Source organism: Candoia aspera, chromosome 5, assembly GCF_035149785.1.
Source record: "Candoia aspera isolate rCanAsp1 chromosome 5, rCanAsp1.hap2, whole genome shotgun sequence".
In the NCBI taxonomy this organism is placed as follows: domain Eukaryota; kingdom Metazoa; phylum Chordata; class Lepidosauria; order Squamata; family Boidae; genus Candoia; species Candoia aspera.
Genome location: NC_086157.1, coordinates 36,910,725 through 36,937,479, shown reverse-complemented (window position 1 = coordinate 36,937,479; position 26,755 = coordinate 36,910,725). Strand labels below are relative to the sequence as shown.

General features: G+C 38.1%; 1 protein-coding gene across 1 annotated transcript in view; it reads right to left on the bottom strand.

The window, feature by feature from the left end:
- The window catches only part of MGAT4A (alpha-1,3-mannosyl-glycoprotein 4-beta-N-acetylglucosaminyltransferase A), a 69,494-nt gene that overhangs the window by 36,842 nt on the left and 5,897 nt on the right, over positions 1-26,755 (bottom strand). The window contains exons 2-3 of the mRNA XM_063304979.1: positions 25,405-25,713; positions 928-1,095 (exon numbers count right to left, since the gene is read on the bottom strand). Coding sequence (XP_063161049.1) covers positions 928-1,095; positions 25,405-25,498 — 262 coding nt within the window. The 5' untranslated portion in view covers positions 25,499-25,713. The remainder of the gene's footprint in view (positions 1-927; positions 1,096-25,404; positions 25,714-26,755) is intronic.

The following is a 26,755-nucleotide window of genomic DNA, read 5'->3' as shown; positions in this document are numbered from 1 at the left end:
TGCAATGGACCAGATACAGGTTACAGAACATCAATTAGTAAAAACCTTCCAATTAGATAGTCAAATGATACAAACATAATGGAAGCAACCCCTTATACAGTATATTATTCAACCACTTTGAGAATGGAAGCAACATTTCCACTTAGGGTGGCCAGATGTCTGGAATTCAGTCAAAGCAGCCAGATTTTTGAGAGTTTGCCCTTGGTCCTCCTCCACCCTCTGGGGGATTCTGTTGTCTTTTTTCTCTGCTCTGTTTCTGTCTCCTTTCCCAGAGCCTGGGCTGCAAAACTCCAAAAAAACCACTGGATAGTTGCAAGGTGTTCACTTTGCTATCATCTAGTGGTCATCTGGTTTTCTGGTGGTCCTATTTTCCAACATCTTGTGGGTGGGAAAGGGAAAACAAATGGCTGAGACATGAATTAAGTTTATGAGCTCTTCTATCTTCTTTCAACCCATCCCTTGCAACATAAGAAGTTTACTACAAGGATAGCTGCTGTTGCTATGATCAGCAAGTAAATAAGCCCCAAATCTCTCTTGTTTGTGCATAGACAGAGGAAAAAGCAGAGTGTAGTGAAAAGCATGTGAGTGCGTATATGAGTGGGGGAAGAGTCTGAATAGGTTTCGTGAATATATACCTAACATTAATCTTTACTGAAACCCACGGCAGAGCCAACAGCTCAAAAGAGGCTATCCATGTCCAAGCAGAGTAAGAATAAACCACCTCAAATTATCCTGCAACTTGAGAACTCCTGGTACAGAGAGATAAGTGACACACAATATAAAAGTAATAAATGAAACTAATATTTTCAGTTCAGTTGTATCTGAAAAAGAGAAATAATAATGTAAGAGGGGTTTTGTTTACTATGACTTATGGAAAGCGGGAGAGAGAGGGCAAGCCCAGTAATCTTCAGATTCACCAGTCTGTACCTGAAACACTGCTCAGTGCATCCTTACTTCCGTTTGTTTCTGCTACTGCCAGTCTGAACCGTTCCAGGATGGTATTTAATTCAGAAGAACGTTGCAGGGTTCTGTGCTCAGCTATGCGAAGGCGTTCCTTCAAAGCATGAAACTCTCTTTGATAAGCAATCAGCTTTTCTAGGAATAAAAAGGTTCAGGTTAATTTCTATCAAAAATAAAATAACACCTCCCAACACAAATCAAAGTCCAACTTTGGCTGTTTTCTGCACAACTGATTGCCATTCACTATTACAGAATGATCTGTCACAATGCTTATTCTTCAGAGCTTTTTTTTTTTTAATTGAAGGAAATGTCACAAGATCTAAAACTCAATAATATAAAATTTTGAAACAATTTTGATGCTTGGGTATAAATTTTATCAATAAAAGACATACAATTATATTTCACCAAAAGAAATGTTATCAATTATTACTTTGCATAAAATATTCAGTTTTATTCTTGAATATAATTTTTTTACTAATTGGAAAGTCACTAAACTTTTTATTTTACAGATTCATAGCTAATGTTTTGCAAAATGGGAAATTACTACTAAGACAATAAAACAAGCTTTTAAAAAGTAAAGAAGGCTTAGAGGTTGTTGCTTATATTAAGATTTATTCGAGCATTTGGTAGCTAATCAATTTTCATTTTATCAGTTTAGCTGTTATTATTTTTCAAACACAACGACATTTTAGAACTCAACATCTCAGAAACATTTTTTCAGTGACTTTTAGGTGTGGGCATGATTACTGTGTTTGGAATGTTCAATACTGCATGTAAGCTGACCAGAGTTCTCTCCAAATGGAAGGGGGCAGTATAAAAATTGTCACCTACCCAGCCTAGGTCTCATTATTGCCTCAGTCTGTTCTTGAACAAAAACAAGTTTAAAAACCATGGTAAAATAGTGATGAAATCAAGGCATCTCAGCAAGAAGAAACAAGAGTTAACATCCATAGAGCAGAACAAAGCAATAATTACTGCAGATGGGAAACTTCCTAGCTCTATTGTTAATAGGCAGGGTTTTGTCCACCACCTCAAATGGGCTGGAAGTGAGTGACTCAACAGAAGAGTTCTTGGAAATAATGAGAACACAAGGCATGAGGCACCAGTCTTGGAGGGCCTTAGTAACATAGGCAATACTTCCCTTTTCAACACAAAGCATTTTAACAGGCACTAAGAAGATTAATATCTACTAAAAACATCCCAGAGATAATTAAAATATAATATTTTAAGAGGAAGGAACTGGATAGTGATTTGCAAACAAACAGACAAACAAACAAATAAATAAATAAAACCTGGCATTTTAAAAGAAAAAGAAGAAAAAGAGCAAGGAGGGCCTGTTTAAGAACATCCAGGCAGAAAAACCAAATGTTCCATCTTCAGCCATCCTCACTGCAGGGAACTGTGAATATGTGCTGAACCCCAAGACTTATTCAGACAGATAATTAGTACAGTTATACAGTTCAGTTAGAGTATTATATTTTGAATTCTGCATGTTGCTTCCTCTTTTTTTCCTTGTAAACTCTATTTCACCATAAACTGCTTTTTATAAAACAAGATTTAGTTTATTTGTTTTTCCAGACTGGCACAAAGTTTGTCACTTACAGGCTTTAGACAGAATGATCCAAGCACCTTCTTATTTACCTAGAACCGAGCTGAACTGGGTTTTATTCAACAATTTTTGAACACTGGATTTTATTCATATAACTGACTCCTATTTCTCTGGCCTGAGAGCTGTCACACTCTCACTCCAATTTAAGGCATGGACAAGAAGAGAATCACATATGCTTGTTTGGCAAAAAGCATGATACACATGTAGGTATGTAACTCGTACCTCTTCATTGCTTCAATCAAAGGATGCAACAAAATACACAAATGTGAGACAGTACTTATGAAAGCATTATATGGAGAAAAGCTAATTGTATACAATGAATCCCAAATATTTTTGCTGAATCTCTAATTTGTATGATATAATTGTACAAGATGTTTTTCATCTGCTATTGCATCAGTATGTTTTCATTGTGCACGATTCTCTCTATGACCATATATTAAATCAACATAATAAGAAATACCAGACATGGCTATTTTGGGAATTGGAAGACTCCTTTGTGAAGATAAAGTTCTTCTGTGTACACAGCAACAATGTCGGCTTGCTGTCTGTTATGCATAAAAATGTTACAATCATATTTCTTTTTCAAATTGTCCTGGTTTTGGCATTATAGCCTAGGAAACTATATACAGTTTATAATTCTTTATCAGAGTGATCTACAGCTAACTGAAACTACAAATTCTGGGCAAATATCCATCTTGTTTCCTCCAAGTAGAATTATGAAAATAAAAGCCAGCTATGGAACAATGTTTTGATTCAAACTGTGGACAGTATTTGATGGAGAATATATATAGAATATAGATCCAGCAAAGGATCATTGCTTTGTCGTGGTGCTGGAGCTTGAGCACCTCAATGATGCCATGAGCTAAACCGTGAAGGGCCACCCAAGACAGGAAGGTCATGACAGAGAGGTCAAACTAAGTACGATCCCTGGGGAAGGTAACGGCAACCCACCCCAGTATTATTGCCGTGAAAACTAAATGGATCAGTACAACCAGAGATATGTCGGTATACCATCGGAAGATGAGACCCCCAGGTCGGAAGATGGTCAAAATGCTACTGGGGAGGAACAGAAGATCAGTTCAACTAGTCCCAGACGAGATGACACAGCTAGCTCAAAGCCAAAAGGACGGCTAGCGGCCAACGGTGCTGGTGGTGAACAGCGAATCCAATGTTCTAAGGATCAAAAGACCATTGGAACCTGGAATGTAAGATCTATGAACCAGGGCAAATTGGATGTGGTTATTGGTGAGATGTCAAGATTAAAGATAGACGTTTTGGGTGTCAGTGAACTGAAATGGACTGGAATGGGCCACTTCACAGAAGATGACCACCAGATCTACTATTGTGGACAAGAGGACCACAAAAGAAATGGAGTAGCCTTCATAATTAATAGTAAAGTGGCTAAAGCAGAGCTTGGATACAATCCAAAAAATGACAGAATGATCTCAATATGAATTCAGGGGAAGCCATCTAACATCACAGTGATCCAAATATACGCCCCAACCACAGATGCTGAAGAAGCTGAAGTAGAGTAGTTCTATGAGGATCTGCAGCACCTACTGGACGACATGCTTAAAAGAGATGTTATTTTCATCACTGGAGACTGGAATGCTAAGGTGGGCAGTCAAATGACACCTGGAATTACAGGTAAGCATGGCCTGTGAGAACAAAATGAAGCGGGACATGAGCTGACAGAATTTTGCCAAGACAACTCACTATGCATAACAAACACTCTCTTCCAACAGCCTAAGAGACGGCTTTATACATGGACTTCACCAGATGGACAACACCGAAATCAGATTGACTACATCCTTTGCAGCCAAAGGTGGCCGACATCTATACAGTCGGTAAAAACAAGACCTGGAGCTGACTGTAGTTCTGATCACAAACTTCTTCTTGCACAATTTAGGATCAGACTAAAGAGATTAGGGAAGACCCACAGATCAGCTAGATATGAGCTCACTAATATTCCTAAGGAATATGCAGTGGAGGTGAAGAATAGATTTAAGGGACTGGACTTAGTAGATAGGGTCCCAGAAGAACTATGGACAGAGTTCGCAACATTGTTCAGGAGGCGGCAACAAAATACATCCCAAAGAAAGAGAAAACCACGAAGGCAAAATGGCTGTCTGCTGAGACGCTAGAAGTAGCCCAAGAAAGAAGGAAAGCAAAAGGCAACAGTGATAGGGGGAGATATGTCCAATTAAATGCAAAATTCCAGAGGTTAGCCAGAAGAGATAAGGAATTATTTTTAAACAAGCAATGCAAAGAAGTGGAAGAAGACAATAGAACAGGAAGGACAAGAGACCTTTTCCAGAAAATTAGAAACATTGGAGGTAAATTCCAGGCAAAAATGGGTATGATCAAAAACAAAGATGGCAAGGACCTAACAGAAGAAGAAGAGATCAAGAAAAGGTGGCAAGAATATACAGAAGACCTGTATAGGAAGGATAACAATATCGGGGATAGCTTTGACGGTATGGTCAGGGAGCTAGAGCCAGACATCCTGAAGAGTGAGGTTGAATGGGCCTTAAGAAGCATTGCTAATAACAAGGCAGCAGGAGACGACGGCATCCCAGCTGAACTGTTCAAAATCTTGCAAGATGATGCTGTCAAGGTAATGCATGCTATATGTCAGCAAATCTGGAAAACACAAGAATGGCCATCAGATTGGAAAAAATCAACCTATATCCCCATACCAAAAAAGTGAAACACTAAAAATGTTCAAACTATCGAACAGTGGCACTCATTTCACATGCAAGTAAGGTTATTTATTTATTTATTTATCTATCTAATTTGTCCCCGCCCATCTCCTCCCATCAGGGGACTCTGGGTGGTTTACAACAATAGATTAAAAACAACAACCACAAAATATACAGTATAAAAATACAATAATAAATAATATAAATAAAGGTAAAAATAATCCAGGTGGCCAAAGAATCTAAAACAGTCCAAGTGTGGGAGGAGTGGTCTATAGCAACCATCCCCATGTAGATCCATTCCCCTCTCTACCACAAGTGAGATGGCAGAACCAGGTCTTCAGACTCCTCCAAAGGCCAGGAGCGATGGGGCCAATCTCACCTCCGAGGGCAGCATGTTCTACAGGGCGGGAGCTACTGCAGAGAAGGCCCGCTTCCTAGACCCCGCCAGATGGAATTCTCTTACAGACGGGGTCCGCAGCATGCCCTCTCTACAAAATCGGGTGGGACAGGTTGATGTAATGGGGAAGAGGCGGTCCCTCAGGTAACCTGGCCCCATGCCATATAGGGCTTTAAGGTAATAACCAACACCTTGAATTGGACCCAGAAGCAAACTGGTACCCAATGCAGCTCGCGCAGCAGCAGTGTTACATGTGCCCTTCTGGGGGCACCAAAAACAGCTCGCACGGCTGCATTCTGGACCAGCTGGAGCTTCCAGATACTTTTGAAGGGTAGCCCCATGTAGAGCACATTGCAATAGGGTAGCCCCATGTAGAGCGCATTGTTATATGAGAGATAACAAGGGTATGAGTGACTGTTCGAAGGGCCTCCTTCGAACAGTAATGCTCAAGATCTGCAAGGTAGACTCCAACAATTCATGGAGCGAGAATTGCCAGATGTACAAGCTGGGTTTAGAAAAGGCAGAGGAACTAGGGACCAAATTGCCAATATCCGCTGGATAATGGAAAAAGCCAGGGAGTTTCAGAAAAACATCTATTTCTATTTGATTGACTATTCTAAAGCCTTTGACTGTGTGGACCATAACAAATTGTGGCAAGTTCTTAGTGGTATGGGGATACCAAGTCATCTTGTATGCCTCCTGAAGAATCTGTATAACGACCAAGTAGCAACAGTAAGAACAGACCACGGAACAACGGACTGGTTTAAGATTGGGAAAGGAGTACGGCAGGGCTGCATACTCTCACCCTACCTATTCAACTTGTACACAGAACACATCATGCGACGTGCTGGGCTTGATGAATCCAAGGCTGGGGTTAAGATCGTTGGAAGAAACGTTAACAATCTCAGATATGCAGATGATACTACTTTGATGCCTGAAAGCGAAGAGGAACTGAGGAGCCTTATGATGAAGGTGAAAGAAGAAAGTGCAAAAACTGGCTTGCAGCTAAACCTCAAAAAAACCAAGATTATGGCAACCAGCTTGATTGATAACTGGCAAATAGAGGGAGAAAACGTAGAAGCAGTGAAAGACTTGTTATTCCTAGGTGCGAAGATTACTGCAGATGCTGACTGCAGTCAGGAAATCAGAAGACACTTAATCCTTGGGAGAAGAGCAATGACAAATCTCGATAAAATAGTTAAGAGCAGAGACATCACACTGACAACAAAGGCCCGCACAGTTAAAGCAATGGTGTTCCCCGTAGTAACATATGGCTGCGAGAGCTGGACCATAAGGAAGGCTGAGAGAAGGAAGATCGATGCTTTTGAACTGTGGTGTTGGAGGAAAATTCTGAGAGTGCCTTGGACTGCAAGAAGATCAAACCAGTCCATCCTCCAGGAAATAAAGCCAGACTGCTCACTTGAGAGAATGATATTAAAGGCAAAACTGAAATACTTTGGCCACATAATGAGAAGACAGGATACCCTGGAGAAGATGCTGATGCTGGAGAAAGTGGAAGGCAAAAGGAAGAGGGGCTGACCAAGGGCAAGACAGATGGATGATGTTCTAGGGGTGATGGACTCGACCTTGGGGGAGCTGGGGGTAGCGACAACCAACAGGAAGCTCTGGCATGGGCTGGTCCATGAAGTCACGAAGAGTCGGAAGTGACTAGATAAATAAACAACAGCAGCATAGATAGAACATATATCTTGGTTTTTTTCCTGCGAACATTCTGTATTCTGCTTCTTTTGCACATCAGGAAAGGAACACAGGCAATGCCTTTTCAATGCTTAGGAATGTTTATATAGTACCTGGGCTTAGACTTCTTTTTGAGCTATACCATATTTTCTATTCAGTGCTCCATATTCTGTATATTGAAGCTCATATGATTGAATGTTCCCCATTATAAGAAATTCCTTTCTTAAGTATCAGAGGTCTCAATTAAGCTGGTATTTTCTTCCATCCTCCTAAGGAACAGCAATCATGTGAACGCCTACCTATAAGCTGAAGTAGTACAATCCAGACATGGGTTTACTTGCTCAGATAAACCCAACCCTCTTTTACTATATCTAATCAGCAACAGGAACACTTGAGCTGAAATAAATCATCCCACTATGGGAATGATCAGTGCCTCCCATCTTTCCCAATTCAAACTGAATTCAATTGTTCCATAAAGGACAGCCATTTGTCTTAAAATAATTCAATGAATATTTTCTCTTTAAGAAAAAAAAAGTTCTCAAAGATCCCCCACAGTATTTGTTAAAACACATAGGATCTTGGAGAAAAGCAGTAGAGAAGAAGATGGCCTGGTCAAAAACCTTTGGATTTTTTAGGACTTCAGGAACTATCCGAGCAGCTGTCATTGTCCTCGTGCATCTTCTGCACAGGGATTGCTTTGATGGTAGGCCCGGACAGCTTTTTTCACACATAGTTCTTCCAAGTCTTTATGTAAATGGATCTAGGTCTGATCATATCTGGACTCACCGTGTAGCATTTAGTCCCCAAATGCACAACGATACAACAAGGTAATCAATTAACTGCTCACTTGCAGATTTTAATTATGCATGCAAAATATTATACAGTACTGTCTAAACACACTAGGTTTTCATTGTGAAACCATTCCAGTCTGCTTTCACAGACTGTCAGCTGCATGCCAGGCAGGCAGCAGACGTTTGCAATCAACACTATCTTGAGCATGAGGCAAAAGGCAGGCTCCCTCTAATTCCTCCCCTTCTTTTAGAGAGAGAGAAAAGATTTTGGTCCTTGTAAAAAAAGGTAGCTCTTGGGTACTGAGGCTAGGTAAAAGCAAGAAGTAACAATTGCTTTCCTAAACCTCTGATTTAAGATTATAATGTGCAAAAATCTGGAAAATCTGGGGAAGCAGACCAGAAACACTTGTGGCAGCAATCCATTTTTCTCCAAGGAGTAAGCAACGGTTTAGTTAGCAATATTGTGACAAATCACTTTTTATTTTGAAGGTATGTTCCATTTACGTGTTATTGTTTCTGGAATCCATTGACTCCATGTAAATTTAGCCAATGTGTCTCTTAATAGGAGCAAGCCAGCGTTATCCTGTGGTTCACTCAGAGTCTTATGTTTGCCTGTATATATTTTATTGGAGGTTCTTTTAGGATGCTGTTTGAGCAGTTCTGTATTTTTATTTTTTCCACCACTGATAATTTTGCTTGCAGTTAAAAATAAATTCTTATATTCTCTCTTAATTTTTTTCTTTAAAAAATAAAGTTTGATTCTATGTATCTCTAGTGAGATTGGTCTCTCTCTCTCCACAGGGGGAGGAGCACTGATTTCCCTAACCTCATGCCTCAACGTTATAAGTCTAAACAAATTATTTCCATTCCTCCCCCCATTTTTATTTGTCAGTAAGGTGCAGACTGTGGGGACCCTATTTGTCTCACAGAACATAAGGGGAATGGCAACAGGTAAAGGCATCCTCCTAGAATATAGGTGGTGGCAGCAGAACTACTAAGCCATTACACCAAGGAAGGATGCAGAGCTAAGGTGTGTAAACTCAGAGGGCTTCTGAGAGAGAGGATATTTGAGACCTCCAACACTTCATCCTACAAGCTTAGCTATATGGCTATAGTTTTATTTCATTAATGACAAAACCTCAATTTAGTTTCTTCAAATCTAAAATCTATCAAGACTGAAGCCCAGCAAGGACTGTGAACCTGTGTGATGTAGGGTCAACAGTTTTTATGCAACCACTAGATATTAATCAAAGGAGAGAAATGCAGGAAGCACAGACTGAAAATGTAACAGTTAAATTGTTTCGTATCCATTTTGTGACTTCTAAAAAAAGTTACTGAAGTGACTCACAAGCAATGGAGTTTCCTGTTTCATAACATGTTTTGAAGGGTCAAATGGTTTATTACAAAAATAATTCATTTCCAATTTAACTGCCAAAAGATTTCAATAGTCACAAGCTAGTGTCATCTGTCCTAGGTTATCCTTTGAACCTTCCAGAAGGTCATGCAACTTCAGAAAAAAAGCTTTTCTTTGCTATAAGGAGGAAATGTTTGTACTTTACAGGTCTAGAATCTTTGCAAGCATTCAGAAAAAAAGTGCACTGAAGATAACTCAATATATGAAGCTACTCTTACCTCATAGGCATCCTGGTTATTTAGTTCATGGATTACTTCCCTGATTTCTCACCAAGCACTAATAAGTTATATTTCAGAAATGTTTCAAGACCACTAGAACAAAATGCAGGTAGTCCTTGTTTAGAGACCATTCTCAGTTACGATGGTGATGAAAAAGTAACTTTATGACCAATCCTTGCATGTTTTGTCATCACTGGTTAGTTCATAAAAATGGATAAAAGTGTTTTTTTCCTTTAAAATTTAAAGAACTAGTTATAACTAGTTTTATGACTAATATCCTGCTCTTATTACAATCCATCTTATACTACACAATTAAAATAAATTATTATTTTAAGATATATAATATTTTACACCTTATTATCAGATTTCCCCCATACAAATTAAGAACATTTTAATAAAGAAAAGCATTTCACAAGTGGATTCAGGGACTGAAAAAGGTATAACACGGATTTTCAAAACTGCCAAAATAAGAGGCCTTTGTCTCAAAGAATTTTTCAGGAGCCCGTAAAAGTCAATTGTGTACTCCAGAGCACTTCAGGAATTAAATGTATTTTAATTGGCTTGACATTTCATATAAAATAATTTAATTTTGCACTCACTTCCAGTTGTTTTCATTTCACAACACTTTCTACAATAGAAACTTAAACACATGCATTGACTAGCCAAACATTCTTTGGTTTTATTTTCCCAAGAAATGTCAACATAATCCTAGGTTCTCTCATAAGCACCAGCTTATACTAAAGAAGGGTCGTTGTACCAAATTAAGAGCTTGATTTGATGCTCAATCATGCCTGACAATGGAAAATGTACCAAGATTTCCTGAAGTTTAAGGTCCATTCTGGCGCATATCCAGAACTGACAGTCAGTAGCAAAATGTATTAAAATACATTAGCAATATTCCTGTTCCCAATGGAACATTTCAGACATGCATGGTAGACTTATTTCAACAGTATAGGAGCAACTAGTGGCCTCACAGGACACTTCAGCCATCTCACTACTATTAGTAGTAATAAGTGGAGTGCTCTGTATTGTGTGTGTGTGTGTATCAATCATCCCCTGCAGATGCATCAGATCACACAGACATAGAGACTATTCATACCTGCGATTTACAGCATTCTCCAGGTACTGCTGTAGGGATATAAAGGCTATCAACACTGGTGATGTTTCACTCTAGCGGTGGCTGGATGATGCTATAAATCACTAATGTGGATAAGCTCACTCTCTCCATGTGGCCCTGGCAATGACGTTACAGACTATTCTATGATTTTGTTCTATTTTATGGAAAGAACTGCATTAACCTTTAATATCGGGATCAAAATTGGTGAAGAAGTATTGCTCCTTTTCTTATGTTTTGCATTACACTGATAAACTAATCCATCTTGTAATTCCAGGAACTATGTAAGTTGCTCTGAATTATGCTTAAAATATTGTAAAGCCCTGTCTTAGTCACCAAGACACCCCTCTGTAGTTAGCTTTTGTTACAGGAACTCTACCTGGCTTAGATACTTCCTAGAAGCTATTTTAAGCATTATGCAAAATTACATTAATTCTCACCTCTATTGGTAAACTATATGTACCACCATTTTCTTTCTGTTTTAAAACCTAGTCTCAGATCTTGCCTTCATTTTGCCAGTCTCTCTTCAACCCAAAGTTCAAGGTTGGGCAACCTACAACTCTCAGAAGCCCCTTTGTGCAATTGCAGTGGCACTCCAACCATCTGCATTACCAAACAGTGGTATCACAATTGCCGAAGAATTATGGTACCGTTCCAAGCCATTCCGAGACAAAGACCACAAAAACCGTAGAGCATAAATCCTAAAAGGTATGCCTGATAAGGTTAAAAAGAAAAATCACAAACCACCACAAAGAAAAAAAATTCCACCCCCTTGCCATCATCATCTCACCAAACTTGGCCTCTAAAAATTAAAAACAATCCCCAGCCTCCAGAAACATATCCACCCTTTCTCTAGATAGAAAAGTGACACTTCCCCTGCTCAGTCAGGGTGTATTTTGGGGCAGCTGGGAGTTTTAGGTGGTGAAGTGGCTACTTTAACATCAATAAGGCTTTTTCACCCCTTAAAGCTATCCATTTCAATATGTATGTACATATGTAGGTTTCTCTGTCCGCACGTGCGCACATGCCCCTTTGAGTCAGTATTGACTCCTGACAATTACATGGACAAGTCCTTGCAGTTTTCTTGGCAATATTTTTGGAAGTGATTTGCCATTACCTTCTTCCTAAATCTAAGGGAGAATGACTGCCCAAAGTCACCCAGCCAGCTTTATGCTTCTCCTGGTTTCTAACCCGCTGCCCTTAACCAGTACACCAAATTGACTACCATCTAAATATATAGGTACAGGTAGTCCTTGTTTAGTGACTGCAATTAGATCTGGCAAAATGATCGCTAAGCAAACCACGTGATAGATTGCAAAGATTGCTGGTTGCTGTTTTCTCATTTATAGTTCTTTCATACAGTGTCCTGTGCCTGACCCATTTTTTCCCTTTTTTGCCCCTTTGCAGGGCAGAGAGATTGCTTAAACAAGCTAACTCGTCCTGAACTGCTTTTCTTCCCAACACACCACTTCCCTAAAAAAGTGCTAACAGCAAGTTAACAAGCCTAGCTCTGGAACCTTAATTAGTTGATTGGAACCCTCCACCTCAGTGTTTCTCAACCTCGAAAACTTCAAGATGTGTGGACTTCAACTCCCAGAATCCCCCAGCCAGCATGCTGGCTGGAGAACTCTGGGAGTTGAAGTCCACACATCTTAAAGTTGCTGAGGTTGAGAAACACCGCTCCAGCTGGATGGCAGCTGCTGTCTGAAACTGACTAGACCTTGATCAGTTTCACATTGAACACTTTTGCTGTTGTAAATGTGTGCATTGATCAGAAAATGATTTTTTATTACCGTTTTTAACCACTGCATTTGTGAACAGTTGAAATCCAAGGCAATTGCTGAATGAGGACTACCTGCATTTATTAGTTAAGTTTGTAGGCCACCTCAGTCATAGCCTAAGTGGCAAAATGCAAAGGCAAATGCAAAAACATTGCCAATAAAGTAGCCAATGTGGTCATGGCAGGAGGGGGATTCATCCAATCTGGGAGATGCTCTAGGGATCACACAGGGATTCCGGCGACTCATATTAGCATTTATACCCTGTGACATCAGAAAAAAGTATCTTAAGTCTGTCTCAAAAATCACACAAAAAACAGAAAAAGAAATCTTGGCCACCGTAACTCGCTGTTCTCTGGCTGCAAACATATTATACCTTTTGAGGTTCAAGTAAGCCCCAATGAACTATATCGGACTTTTTTTTAATGGGCTGGATAGAGTTGCACTATAAATGTGTGTCCTCACATCAGCTAAAGAGGCTGGTTTAGAAAAGGAAAGAAAAACAGGAATGCTGAATCTCGGCTACGAGCCACAGAAAAGACCTGAAGGGGAAGCAAATAACACCACCCCAGATTTAATAATCTGTTAGCAGACTTGAATGTGAGAATGTTAAACACAAGTCACACAAAAAGTACTGCCAATACATAATACATTCTACAGTAAGATATAACATTCAGTTACATGGCTGAAGAGCTGAATAATTAAACTAAAACATACCTCAGTTTTATTGAGACAGAGATTGGAGGAGACAGCATATAAATCTTGAAATGTTAATGTTACCTTATTCTGGAACAAGAGTACATAATGGGTGATTAATTTCTATTTACCTGATATTTTCTGTCTCTCATTTATCTACCACTCCTCTTTCAGTCATAGTACTGAAGAGGGGAAAAGAAGAAGGGGAATGTTTAATGTCCCGAAATTTTTAAAAAGACATATAACTCTATGTACATATACTTAATGAAATACAGTGCTCGTTACGGACACCACCTGCATATAAAGTTTGGGAAGCAATATTTATATCTATTTGCCTAGAAGGCTTTCTATTGTCTACATTTTTGTTCCATTATTACATTTTCTATTAATTATTCCTGTATTTTATTGATTTTAACTTATACTGTATTAGCTACCTTGCATGGTGCAACAGCACTAGGAGGCAGGATATAAATACACACACAAGCCAAAGACACTATAAAAAGAGCTTTGGAGGAAATAAAGCACCTATCAAGTTCCATCTTATTTTTCAAGATTAAATTGAGAAGTAGATTGTTTAAACCGGGGTTTCTCAACCAGAGTTCCGTGGAACTCTGGGGTTCCGCAAGAGGTCACTAGGGGTTCCCTGGGAGATCACGATTTATTTAAAAAATAATTTCAAATTTGGGCAACTTCACATTAAAGAGTAAGTTTCATTCTTCTAGTTTAAGAACACTGTTAATGCATATATACAGGCCTACCCATGAAACAAATATAATAATTTTGTAACTTCTGGCCTATATTTGAGCCTGAACGTGCAGGGGTTCCCTGAGGCCTCAAAAATATTTCAAGGGCTCCTCCAGGGTCAAAAAGTTGAGAAGGGCTGGTTTCAACAGTGAAGAATAAAAAGTCACCTAAAGCCTTTTAATCTTCTAGGCTGAAAAAAATATTTCAGTTTCTTCTTTCTCTCAAGCAAACATAATATGGATTTATTTCAAAAAGCTGTACCTGTTTAACCAGTAGTTTACCACTATAGTTGTTCAATGAATTAGTCTATCAACTAATCTACTTTCCCATTTATCAAAAGAACATAAAGAGTATATCTCATATTACAACTGAAACACTCATACTCATGGACTATAGACATTTAAAATGCCTGTAAAATTATGGGTGAGTTCTATAATTTGAGGTCAGCACAGTTTACCCCTAAAACAATACCCACAATCTCCCCAAATTAAATTAAAATTTCAAAAAAAAATCCCAAACCTTGCAAAATTTCTCAGGCAACTCCTTTAAAATTTAATGATTTTATAATGTTGGGTGAAGGAGATGGTCTGATGAGGCCTGAAAAGACTGACTTCGCCTTCTGACATATGTTAATCTCTATGACAAATCTTCCTTCCCTCTATTAAACAGGAAACTAACTGCTTGCTCACATCTCTCTGTGCCCTGACAATCAACTCAATACAGGGACAAAAATCAGCACACATAATGAAGAATTTTTAAAACAACCATCAATAATTTTTTTACATGCATACATACATAATCATGTATAATCATGTACGTCACAGAGAAAATCTATCTATGTGGTCGCTAAGAGTCAACAACAACTTGATGGCACATAATCAGTAAACATGTACTATTGGGTCTCAGCACAAGAAGCATTTTACAGGAAAGAAACAGTAGGTAAAGAAAAATGGCTAACTTATCAAGAATTGTTAGAACAGGAACATGGAAAATATAAGATGACATCAAAAGAGCAATTGGCTGCAGAAGGATTTAGTTTTCAATGGTTTTCATATGCACAGTTAAGAGAAAGATTTAAGTAGATAATATGACATTTTGGAATTGAGCAGCAGAAGACAGAATCTGAAGCTGAACTATGTATAAATGATGAACATGTAATTGCTAAAATGTATAAACTTTTATTGAAGTTTGAAATGGAATAAGAACAAATGAAAGACTGTATGATAAAATGGGCTAAGAACTTTGGACACAATATAATGATGGTACAGTGGGAAAATATGCAGTTAAAAGGATTGAAATTTACGTTACGTTATAATCTAAAAGTGAATTTTTATAAAATGATGTACTGTTGATATATGACTTCAGAAAAATTGTCAAGATGTATAAAGGTACGTCAAATTTATATTGGAAACATGAACAACTTGAAGGGTCATTTTATCATGCCTGGTGGACCTGCAAAAAAGCCAGAAATTTCTGGGTTCAAATACATACAATGATACAAAGAATTTTAAAGATCAACATTCAACTGAAATCAGAACTTTTCTTGCTGGGATTAATGGACTGCCAATTATATCAGAGCCATGGAAGATTATTTCTATATATGATCACTGCTGCAAGACTGTTATATATACAAAAATGGAGAGACTCTGAAATGCCCACAACAGAAGAATGGTTGGTGAAGATGACAGAACTAGCAGAGATGGCAAAATTAAATTGTTTGATTAAAGAAAGGTCAACCACAAAGATCAGTGACTGGAAACCCCTGACGAACCTTTTGCTGAAAAAAGAAAAATGAACTTGTGATTTATGGGTTTGAAAATTAGAAAGGGTAGCTTATGGAAAGAAGAAAATTATGATGTAACTAGAGAGAGGGCAAAATATAAATGTATTTATAAACACTGTCAAGATCGGAAGCTGGTTCTTTATAATCTTTCTTTTCCTTTTCCTTTCTCTATTTTCTTTTTTCACTATTTACTATTTTTCTTTATTATCTTTATTTTCTTTTTTGGTTTTTACTTTGTTAAAAATTTCTTCAATAAAAATTATTTTAAAAAATAATCATGTACGGTTTAAAAATAAGGCCAGAAGCGCACAAGTTGCTGCCGAATTAAAAGTAGAAAATTAATATATAGGTAGGCCATTAATTTATTTTGAGATACAATTACAGGTAGTCCTTGAGTTATGACCATTTGTTCAGCAATTGTTTGAAGTTATGGGAGCACTGAACGAATGGTACTTATGCTCGGCCCCTGAAGTTACAGCCACTGCAGCAGCCCATAGTCATGGGTCAGGCTCAGCCCAAGAACAACAAAGAGTCAGTCCATTCAAACTCCAGTTCTTTGTTTGCTCACACCTTATAGACAGAATCTTGCCAGACTAAAGCTACTCCAACTAAAAAGGTAAAGGTAAAGGTTCACGTTTAGTCATGTCTAATGACACACTAGGGGGCGGTGCTCATCTCCATTTCATGGATGAAGAGCCAGCGTTGTCTGAAGACACTTCCGCGGTCATGTGGCCAGCATGACAGTCACAGAATGCTGTTACCTTCCCGCTGAAGTGGTACCTATTTACGCACTCGCCTTTGCATGCTTTCGAATTGCTAGGTTGGCAAGAGCTGGGGAGAATGCAGGAGTTCACTTTGTCACGCAGCGCTCGGGTCTCGAACCGCCGAACTTGCAACCTTCCAGTTGACAAGCCTGGCATCTTTAACTGCTGAGCCACCACACCCCCTCTAACTAACCTAAGGGGAAATAACCTGGGAGACTCTAGGGCGGGGCTATCCAGAACTTCTTCATTTTCCCACCACTGCTTCCCAGACTGTGCCTCCACTTATCTCCTCCACCTCCTTGGAATGTGCTCCCTCCTTCCTGAGAATCAGTGGCACCGCCGAAATCCACATCACATGACCAAAATTTGGGCGCTTGTCAGCCTGCCTGCACTAACAACTGCAGGGCCGCTTCAACTCCCCCCACCCACCTATTTCTTCGTATCACTGCCCCTTTGGCACCCTGCACTCCAAGGTCGCTGCCGCTCTATGCTCCACCCCAGCTGATCTTCACTGTCTTCTGGCTCCCGCTGCTGACCAAGCACCCCTGGCCTGGCCTGGCCCTTTGCAAGGCAACTGCTGGCCTCACAAGGCTTCCTTCCCAAGGTCATGCATGGCAGTTTCCTTGTGACAACTGGGGAAGAAGGCCTCACATGGCCAGCAGCTTTTTTTTCTATTTTTAAAGATCTAAGTAACATAAACATTAGTGCTAATAATCTTTAGCCAATAGTGTATAAATATCACTGTATCAAAATAATATATTGTATTATACATGCCTTATAATATAACAAATTAAAAATGCATCTTTCCCCTGTAACTATCTATCTAAGTTATGTCTTTTTGCCTTTTAAAAAACAGAGTTAACTAGTTAAAAAACAGAAAAAATGGAGTTGAAGTCCACACAACTTCAAGTTGCTAAGGTTGAGAAACATTATTATAGTATTATATAAATCATTTTATATAATTATTTATTATTAAAGATTATAGTAACAGAATTGTGAAAGCTGACTCAATCAATCAATCAATCAATCAAATTTTGGTCTACAACCAAAATAAAAATTCTATGTTTTCCCTTTCCTTCCTCTTCTACACCAATGAATTAGGGATGAGCAGCCTGAACTTCTTTCTCATGCTTTCTCTGTTTCCTATGCTTAAAGCATGCTTATGTTTGTGTAACCATTTCTGCATAGTTTCTCCAAAGTAATCTCCATGACTCTCTAAATTACTCTGGAATTATTTAATGTGACTGGGGCTGCCCAAAGCAGCAACAAAGAAAAGGCATGGGAAAGATAACAGCAGAATCTACCCTGAAGCCCCTTTCATGCATGAGCTACTATGGCAACAATAGTTTTCCAAAATACTATTGCTGCTCAGTAGACACATGGCAAACACTGCAGTCCAACTCCTCCTACACTTAGAAACAGTGACATCTCCAGGAGCCCACCCCTTTTGCCAGAATGAAAGAGCAGCATCACAACATCACAGAATACACTCTGCTCCTTTGGGCATGCATGTGATATCACAATCCACATAAAAACAGGAAGGGATTGTGTCAATGCTGCAGACACAATTGGCCTGCACCCCCGCCTTCCTGCAGACACCACTGCTTAGAAAGCAAGTATGAAACACAAACATCATAGCTTCACAACTAGGATTCCAAAAAAATCACTGTAGGCACCAGTTGCTGTGTTTATTTGTTGAAGTCCAATTTCTTGTCTATAGATGTGCACAGGTGTGAATAATTCTTTATATATCACTTGCTATAGTTTTTTTTTTTTAATAAAACAATCCTTTCTGTTTTGAGGAATCAGGAATCAGATACAGGCTCCACCATCCCATTGTTCCCTCAGTTAACTCTGCAAGCTGATCTAACCAAAGAATCCGATCTAGTCAATTTCATAATCTCTCAGTTTCATAATGCCTAAAGAAAATTGGCAAGTGTGATTTTCCCTGGTTATATAAGTAGTATAAAACTTTCACTGCCACATCCCACAAATAAATCAGGTAACATCACACAATGAAACGTTCTGGATTCAACAGTATATGGAAGCTGTGATTACAGAAGGCTTATCGTAACAGCAATCAAGGAGGACCACAGCTTTTTGAGGTACAATGTCATCAGGAGGTGGTTACACCATGCATTGTGTGTTCTCTGAATGAGGCAGTTATCACACTGGTAGGGCATAATAGGTGTCTCCCATGTTTCAAAAGAGCAGTGGCTGCAAAGCTGAGGCTTATACCATGGCAGAAAGCTGTTGTCTCAGCTATTACGTGGGATAGTTGTGTTGTTTGCCACCAATTACATAACAGAAACAATCAAAGCTAATGAATGTGCCACTTTTCTTGGACAGTTAATATATATTTTTACTTGTACTGAAATACACATTTAAAAAAGGATATGGAATATATACAACAAATACCCATTTGTAGCACACAGGTTGTCTTTGCATAGTTGACATAATTCCATTTGAATCCTTCCCACGATAAAGCCGTCTTAGACACAGCCTTTCAAAAGGCATAAATAGGTTTTTCCATATCAGACAGTTTAGTCTGTCTTGTTCCTTATATGCCTATCCATCTTATGCTCACAAAAGAATACTGAAGCTTGCACTGGGTTTTTCAGGGAGAATTGAAAGCTTCAAATGAAATAATCTCTTCAAACTACATCCTCTCATGTATCTAGGAAAGGTTTTAAAAGGAGAGCTCATTTCAAAATGCTGTCTACTTACACAATCTTGAGAATGCTATCCACACACAATGCCTTCTTTCTGAAATTTCTTTTCCCATATTTCCTTCCTGGAACTAAAACACTGAAAGCTTCCCTAAACTAAACTTGAGTCACTGAAATTTCTTTATTCTAATTATTCTTTATCCTAATATTCCCTTTCAGTCACTTTTTCTTTTGTTTCTTCCTTTTCATTGTATTCTTGCAGCTTATAACATATAGCTCCTTTTGTCTCTTTTCTTCCCAAACTGAGCAGTCACTTCCTTGGCCATGGCTGTACCTGTTTCCATTTTATGATGGAACACTTCCCTTCTGAGAACACAGCATTTTAAAGTATTAAAGCAATTTTGTCAAAAATGAAACAATAACACAATCCTAATGTACACAGTATATGTGTGATGGCATAAGCAAAAGGAGATTTTAATAATCTCATAATGCAACTATTTTTTCATTAAAAGTCAGTATTTTAAAACATTGTTTAGCAATTTTAATAACTATTATTGCTTGCTTAACTCAGCATTGTCAACACTGCTAGTGAATATTAATTCATTCTCTTTTTATGTACCTTTTTCCTCTTTTTTTCTGGCAGATTCAAGAGTCCTAAGGCATCCTATTGTCAAATAACTTTGTTAAAAATTTCTCCTAATGTTTAGCTGTAATCTACTTCTTGCAATTTCCAGCCATTTGTTCTTGATCAACAGAGAACACATCTGTTCATGTTGGCTTTCAGATATTTGAAGAACATTCTCTCTCAATTCAGCCATACCTGAAAACTTCAACCCAGTCTTCAACCTCCCCTCCAAAAAAGATTTTTGGGAGATAATAATAGGGAATTGGCTAAGAGGCTCTCCCCTCCAAAAAACAGGTTACCTTTTCAGGTAGGATGCAGACCTAGATGTGGAACAGAAACAGCACTCAGGACTGTCTTGGACAACCTTCATTGGGATCTGGGTGGGGAATGCACAACTCCTCATTCTATTAGACATCTTACTGGCATTCAGTACATCAAACCTGGTACCTTTACTGGACTTCCTGCAAGGGTTGGGCAGCTCCAGTCAATAATCATAGGGGAACAGTGACCTACGCAATTGCTCTAGTATGGGATACGAAAGGGCACAGTCTCCTCCACCATGTTATTTAACATCTATGTGAAACCAGTGAGAGAGACTACCTCCTGGACCGGAATGAGGGATCATCAATATGTGACTGTGTTCGGTTATGTATCTCCATCCCAAGCTGGTGCTTCAAGGTTGTTAGGGTCTGGGTGGGGAGAAACAAGCTCAGGCTAAATCCTAGCAAGTCAGAATTGCTGTTCATTCATAAACATCTTGGCTTCCCTGAAATATTAGTTACAGCTGTGGCTCTGGATGGGGTCACTCTTCTTTGAAGGAGCAAGTCTGTGACACTGTTGCCGATGTAGCCTTCATCCAACTTCAGCTGGTGTGCCAGTTATGACTTACGGAGGCATTGGCATCACTAACTCATGCCCTTATCACTATACAATTGGATTACTGCAATGAATTCTATGCAGAGTCACCTTTGAAGACAACCCAGAAGCTGCAGCTGGCAGAGAAGACTCCTGGCAGACAGGTCCCACCACTGCAGACCTATTTTGCAGTCTGGGGCTGCAAGTAGACTTCTGGGCCCAATTCAAAGTGCTGGTTATTATCCATAAAACCCTATATGGTTCAGCCCTGGGTTACCTTATGGACAGCCTTGTTTGTTATTGTTGTTGTTGATTCTATCCATCCTGTTGTATCACCTCGATACATGCTTAAGATTCCACCCCCATATGAGGTGAGAGGGATACAGACTAGAAGACTATCTCAGTTGTGGTGCATACTCTGTGGAATACATTTTGTAGTTCTTGCTAGTACAATCCACTATTCTGTAAGCCTTGAAAAATAATTATATATATAAAAAACTTTCATTGACTTAATCTGTTGCATTCAATAATATTTTAAGAGATATATTCTTCTATTCTCTACGCAGTTTACTATGATATGCTCTGTGAGGTGATTACGCTTCAGAACCCTGCTGAATGTTTGTGTAAAAAATTCTTCCCCAACTTGGTGACCCCCTGTTGTGTTGGATTACCACCACAACACCAATTTTAGCTAGCATAGTCAGTGTGTGTACCTTGGGTACCAATTGCTAAAGGCAGGTATGAGAGCACAACACTTCTCAACAACAAAATGCTTCCTAAGGGGGGAGCAAAAATTCTAAACGAAGCACAGTATATCCTATCCTGTCATTTTCCAAGGGAAGAACACCCATGAAAATTAAAATGTATCTGAACATACCTTTAATGATATTTATATTATTTAAATGTAACTATCTTAATATATTTAGGGTTAACTTGTTCTACTTATTTCAACAGGGCTATTTTAAGCATAAATCTTTATTTAAACCAAATTGGGCAGACCATACAAAACAGCTTTTATTACTGTTTATTTAAACAAATATTATGTATACCTAAAATAAATGCAGATTCTAGAATGGCACACAGCCTGACAAAAAGCTTACATATGTATTGTTTTATTAATTTATTGCATTTTATTCACTACAGATAGTGGCTCTTTTAATTAAACACATGTGCATATAATATATATTACTGCTACAAGTCTTTAGAAATATTTTTAAATGTACTTTAGATTATTTTAAAGGAATACATTGTTCACATTTATCAATATTCTACCTATAATACTGTGTGAAATACTTATGTATATATTGGCTATGTATATTTTTTATTTACCTGAATAAAAGTTTGCTTTGCAAGTAAATATGTATAAGGTAAAGGTAAAGGTTTCCCTTGACGTAAAGTCCAGTCGAGTCCGACTCTAGGGGGCGGTGCTCATCTCCGTTTCTAAGCCTTGGAGCCGGCGTTGTCCATAGGACACTTCCAGGTCATGTGGCCAGCATGACGACACGGAACGCCGTTACCTTCCCGCCGAAGGGGTACCTATTGATCTACTCACATTTGCATGTTTTCGAACTGCTAGGTGAGCAGGAGCTGGGATTAACAACGGGAGCTCACCCCGCCGCGCGGTTTCGAACCGCCGACTTTCCGATCGACAGCTCAGCGGTTTAACCCGCAGCGCCACCGCGTCCCTCATATGTATAGAACTTGGCTAAAAGCATGTTGCTTTTGGAAGAAACATGTGGGTTTCACTGCAGATTGGCTGGCTGGACTTTATCTGGTGTGTATCTCTTCTGTTTCGTAACAGTTGGTCAGTATGCTAGACCACTGAATCTAAACATGTGTAAAATGTGTATTATATTTGCTTACCTGGGTGATGAAAATAAGCCAAGTATTTTGAAATATAAAGACATACTTGACAATATGTTATGTAGCTATTCTGTCAAACAAAATATTGTTCAGTATAAAACCAATTCTCTCTTCTTTTTCGTACTCTTCTTTTTGCCTGCTAAAGCATATGAAAGTTCTGCTAGATCTCAAGGATATGATTCTTGAACAATTCCTATTTGTATCTGTGTGACTTGTTTTGTCAGGATTGGCTTTAGTCTAATAGATATAAATGCAAAATAAAAAGTAGAGCCCAACCTTCCATCATGGTAAATACATAAAGGTTTATAAAAGTTAAAAAGCATATTTTAGCTCTTTTCAGTGCATTTCTAGCTAGATACTGGTTCTAGTTCATTATGATGCATTTCAAGACAAGGTGTAAACAGAGGAAGTATGGAGCATTCTGAAGGAAGGTGAGCTTATAGGAGGGCAGGTTACATTTGTTATATTGGTCTATGCAACTGATCCATGTCCTCTAGGGACCCAATTTTGTGAAAAGGAAAGCACCTCCCCCAGCTATTCCTGAGAGAGTGACACAACATGTTCTTAAAATTGAATGTTCGGCTTGAAGCAGTGTGATACATTCCCTCCCTATTATTCAGACACACACAGGGTGGGGAGACTGGCTTAATCCAAAATTTACTTTACAGCAAAAATCAATGACCCCTATTTCTTTCATAGGTCTATTCACATCCAACAAAGTTTCATAAACAAGCAATTTCACTTTAAAGCATTCAACATGCTACTTTCAGAAGAAGCAGCATTTTTCTAAAGCAGGAAAATCCAAGGAAGTTGAATGAAAGCTGCAATCCTATATATACTTGTTTAGAAATAACCTTGAACTCAATGGGGCTTGCTTACACAAGGTTAGGCTATAAGCCATAATGAATAATTTTGAAGCAAGACTCCTGAAACCATGTCACCAATGGCAACCAGCCTTCCCTTGATATATCTCCTATGAATGTTCAGTTAACTGAAAAAGATTCAGAGAGGGAGGTGTTTTTGTTTTTTTGTTTTGCTTTATACTGCAGTCTAGGGAAAGTAAACGTTAGACATCTCTTAAACTGGTCAAAATAGATTTCTTATCTTTTGGAAACTGTAGTGTTAAAAAGAGATAAAATAAGAGTGACAACCATTAATAAAAATGGCTAATAAGGCACAGTTTACAGTCTCCTGATTTTTCTATGTATGTATGTAGATATGAATGAATGTATGCATCTATCTATCTACACATAAGGGGAAAATCAATATTTAAGTTTAGATATTTGAAATCTATAATTAAGAAGTCAAATATGCAACGAAGTACTTAATTTGCTTTTGAGATTTGGCTAAATTCTGAAATTGCAAAAACTTGAAGAAACAAAATCATTTCCAAAGATTTGTTATGATGAAAGATGAGACTAATAATTTACTATTACACTATTATTTTCTAGCAGAAAAGCACAACCTTTTCTGTCCCCATTTTTATCCCTTAGATGTGAATCATGTCGTATAAGCCAGGAATGATATGTTCTATTATTGGAAAGCCAAGTATTAAACATATTTAATACCTGATGGTTAACTACATCAAAGGGGATTTGCTTCTTCTTTTATTTCTGAAGTATGCTATTTATGCTATAGGTTTTGTTATGTTTTATATTTTTTAATGCTGTCAGTAGAAGGGAAATACACATTACTTATTGCAATGGTCAATCTTCATTGTACATTTTAACAAGTAATGTGTATTTTCTTCTTACTGGCAGTTATTCAGAAGTCAAGGATGGATTACCTAGATTCCTGTATTTGTAATAAAGCAGTTTTCCTCTGAGACATCATTTCCATAAGTGCTTGCAATGTTTTATATTTATTTTATTTGAAAATGCTTTGTTGATATCACAAAATGCAAAATTCCCACAGATGAATTGCACAAATATTTATATCTGAAAATTAGCATGGCAACGGTAATACAATGCATTAACATTGTATTTAACAACCCCAATTTGAATGCTAGATTATTGTAATGGTCATTCTTACATACTCTTCTATAAATAAGATTCTGGAAGAATTTATTCAGACAACAGCATGTAGCCAGTAGTATTGTCATAAATAAATATGAAGCCTTTATGTTGTGAATTGGTCAATATTGATAAATAATAAAAAACCAAACACACAAAAATGTTTCTCAAAAAGAATACTGTCTATCATCTTTGTAGCCATCAACTCATATAAAGGAAAGAAGACAGATCAAGAACAATATTCTCCTTTGAACACTCACTGCAGTTCAGGCTGCGACTCAGTATTACAATCCTGTACGGATTCTCTTTTTTAAAAAATTATTGTGCAAAGCTAATGGCCTCAGTGTAGAATAAGAGCTGAAATAGAAATGGATATATTTCCATGAGTGGTTATCAGAACCTCTTGAGTATAAATCATATAGTAACACATCCTTTCACTTTTTTTGCCAAACATAGATATGCATAAAGAAAACCATAAGCTATGGATCTGCAAGGAGACTATTTCCTTCTAAGTTTAAAGGCTTTAGAGGCAAGCAAGCACTGTACTTTTACTGAATTTTCTCCTGAGTCTAAACTTTGGGCAGCCCCGTTCTGTGAAAAAATGTCATTATGCTGCTTCTGGTAGTAGTCTAAGCATCTAAAAGGATCTCCCCAAATTTATTTATATTGGTTTCACTTTTTTTCCCCTCTTTTCATCAAAGACATAACTTACCTTTTCCATTCTGCCATGCTGTATACCACGATAAACTGAGAAAAGATGTGATGAAAATTAATGCAGTGGCCACAGTTCCATTTCGGAGCCTCATCTCATTTCAACATCACACTGTTTATATTTGGCCAGTGTTCAGCATTCAAATATTGTGGCTTAAAAGACCAGATATTCCAATTAACGCTGCTTAGCCAGTAGTAAAGAAGATAGTTGCACAGTCATTCCTAATCATTGTAAAGCTGGCAAAGACAATGTATTACTGAAGGTGTTGTTATTGTAGAATGGACTTTTCATTCTTTAGTCTTTTGTGCTCTGTGAACAAAATTAATTTCAGAATAAAACCATATAAGGGACATCAATAGCAAATCAAGCGCAATACATTATCTTTAAGTGACAGAGCTTTGAACAATCATTGATTCAGATTCTCGGTCCCACCAGAAATTTATCCAGTTGCCTGTAGCCATATCAATATATCAGTGTTTCTCAACCTCAGCAACTTTAAGATGGGTGGACTTCAACTCCCAGAATTCTGGAAGTTGAAGTCCACCCATCTTAAAGTTGCTGGGATTGAGGAATACTGCACTATATGTTGCCAGGCCCAAAATAAGATATACTGAGGGACAGAGCCAGTAGTGTCCGTCAATTTTATGTCCCTCACTACAGCCTTTTCCTCCCACATTACCCCCATATCACGCTGTTGCTTTCTTGTGGCAAGAAGTGTACTAGTTTGCCTGTTAAGGTAAAGCTGTGCATCATGCAGTTTTAAAAAACTCTTTTGTTATGCTAGTAGCAAGCTGGCCCAATCAGATGCTGCCTTTGGGAATAAAGCCAGTGAGGGCAGTAGTGTGGTGAAAGGCACTGAGACTTAATGCCCTCTGTCTCCATGATCTCCTGAGGCAAGATCTGATTGGACCAGCTTACTGACAAGATTTCTTTTAAAAGGCTGTTTGGTTTGTTTTTTAATTTTTTCTATTAAAAGTTTTACAAAGAACATAAACACTAAAGCAAATTAATAAAGAGTAAAACGAGGAAAGAAAGGAAGGAAGAAAAGAGAAAAAGTGCAGAAAAAAAGAACAAAAAGAAATAGAAAGAAGCAGCTTCCGATTTATTCTGCAGCAAATCTAAGTACAATTAAAAAATTAACTCTCACTCTATGGTTACAAAAAAAAACCCTCACTTTCTTCTATTATCCAGTTCTTTTCTAATCATCAAAACCACAAATCATCAGTGCTTTTTTTTCCATTTCATGAAAAAAGTCTATAAGGGGTTTCCAGTCAGCCACAAATGTAGATGCTGTTTTTCTCTCTAATCAAAGAACTTAATTTAGCCATCTGCATAAGTTCCATTATCTTCA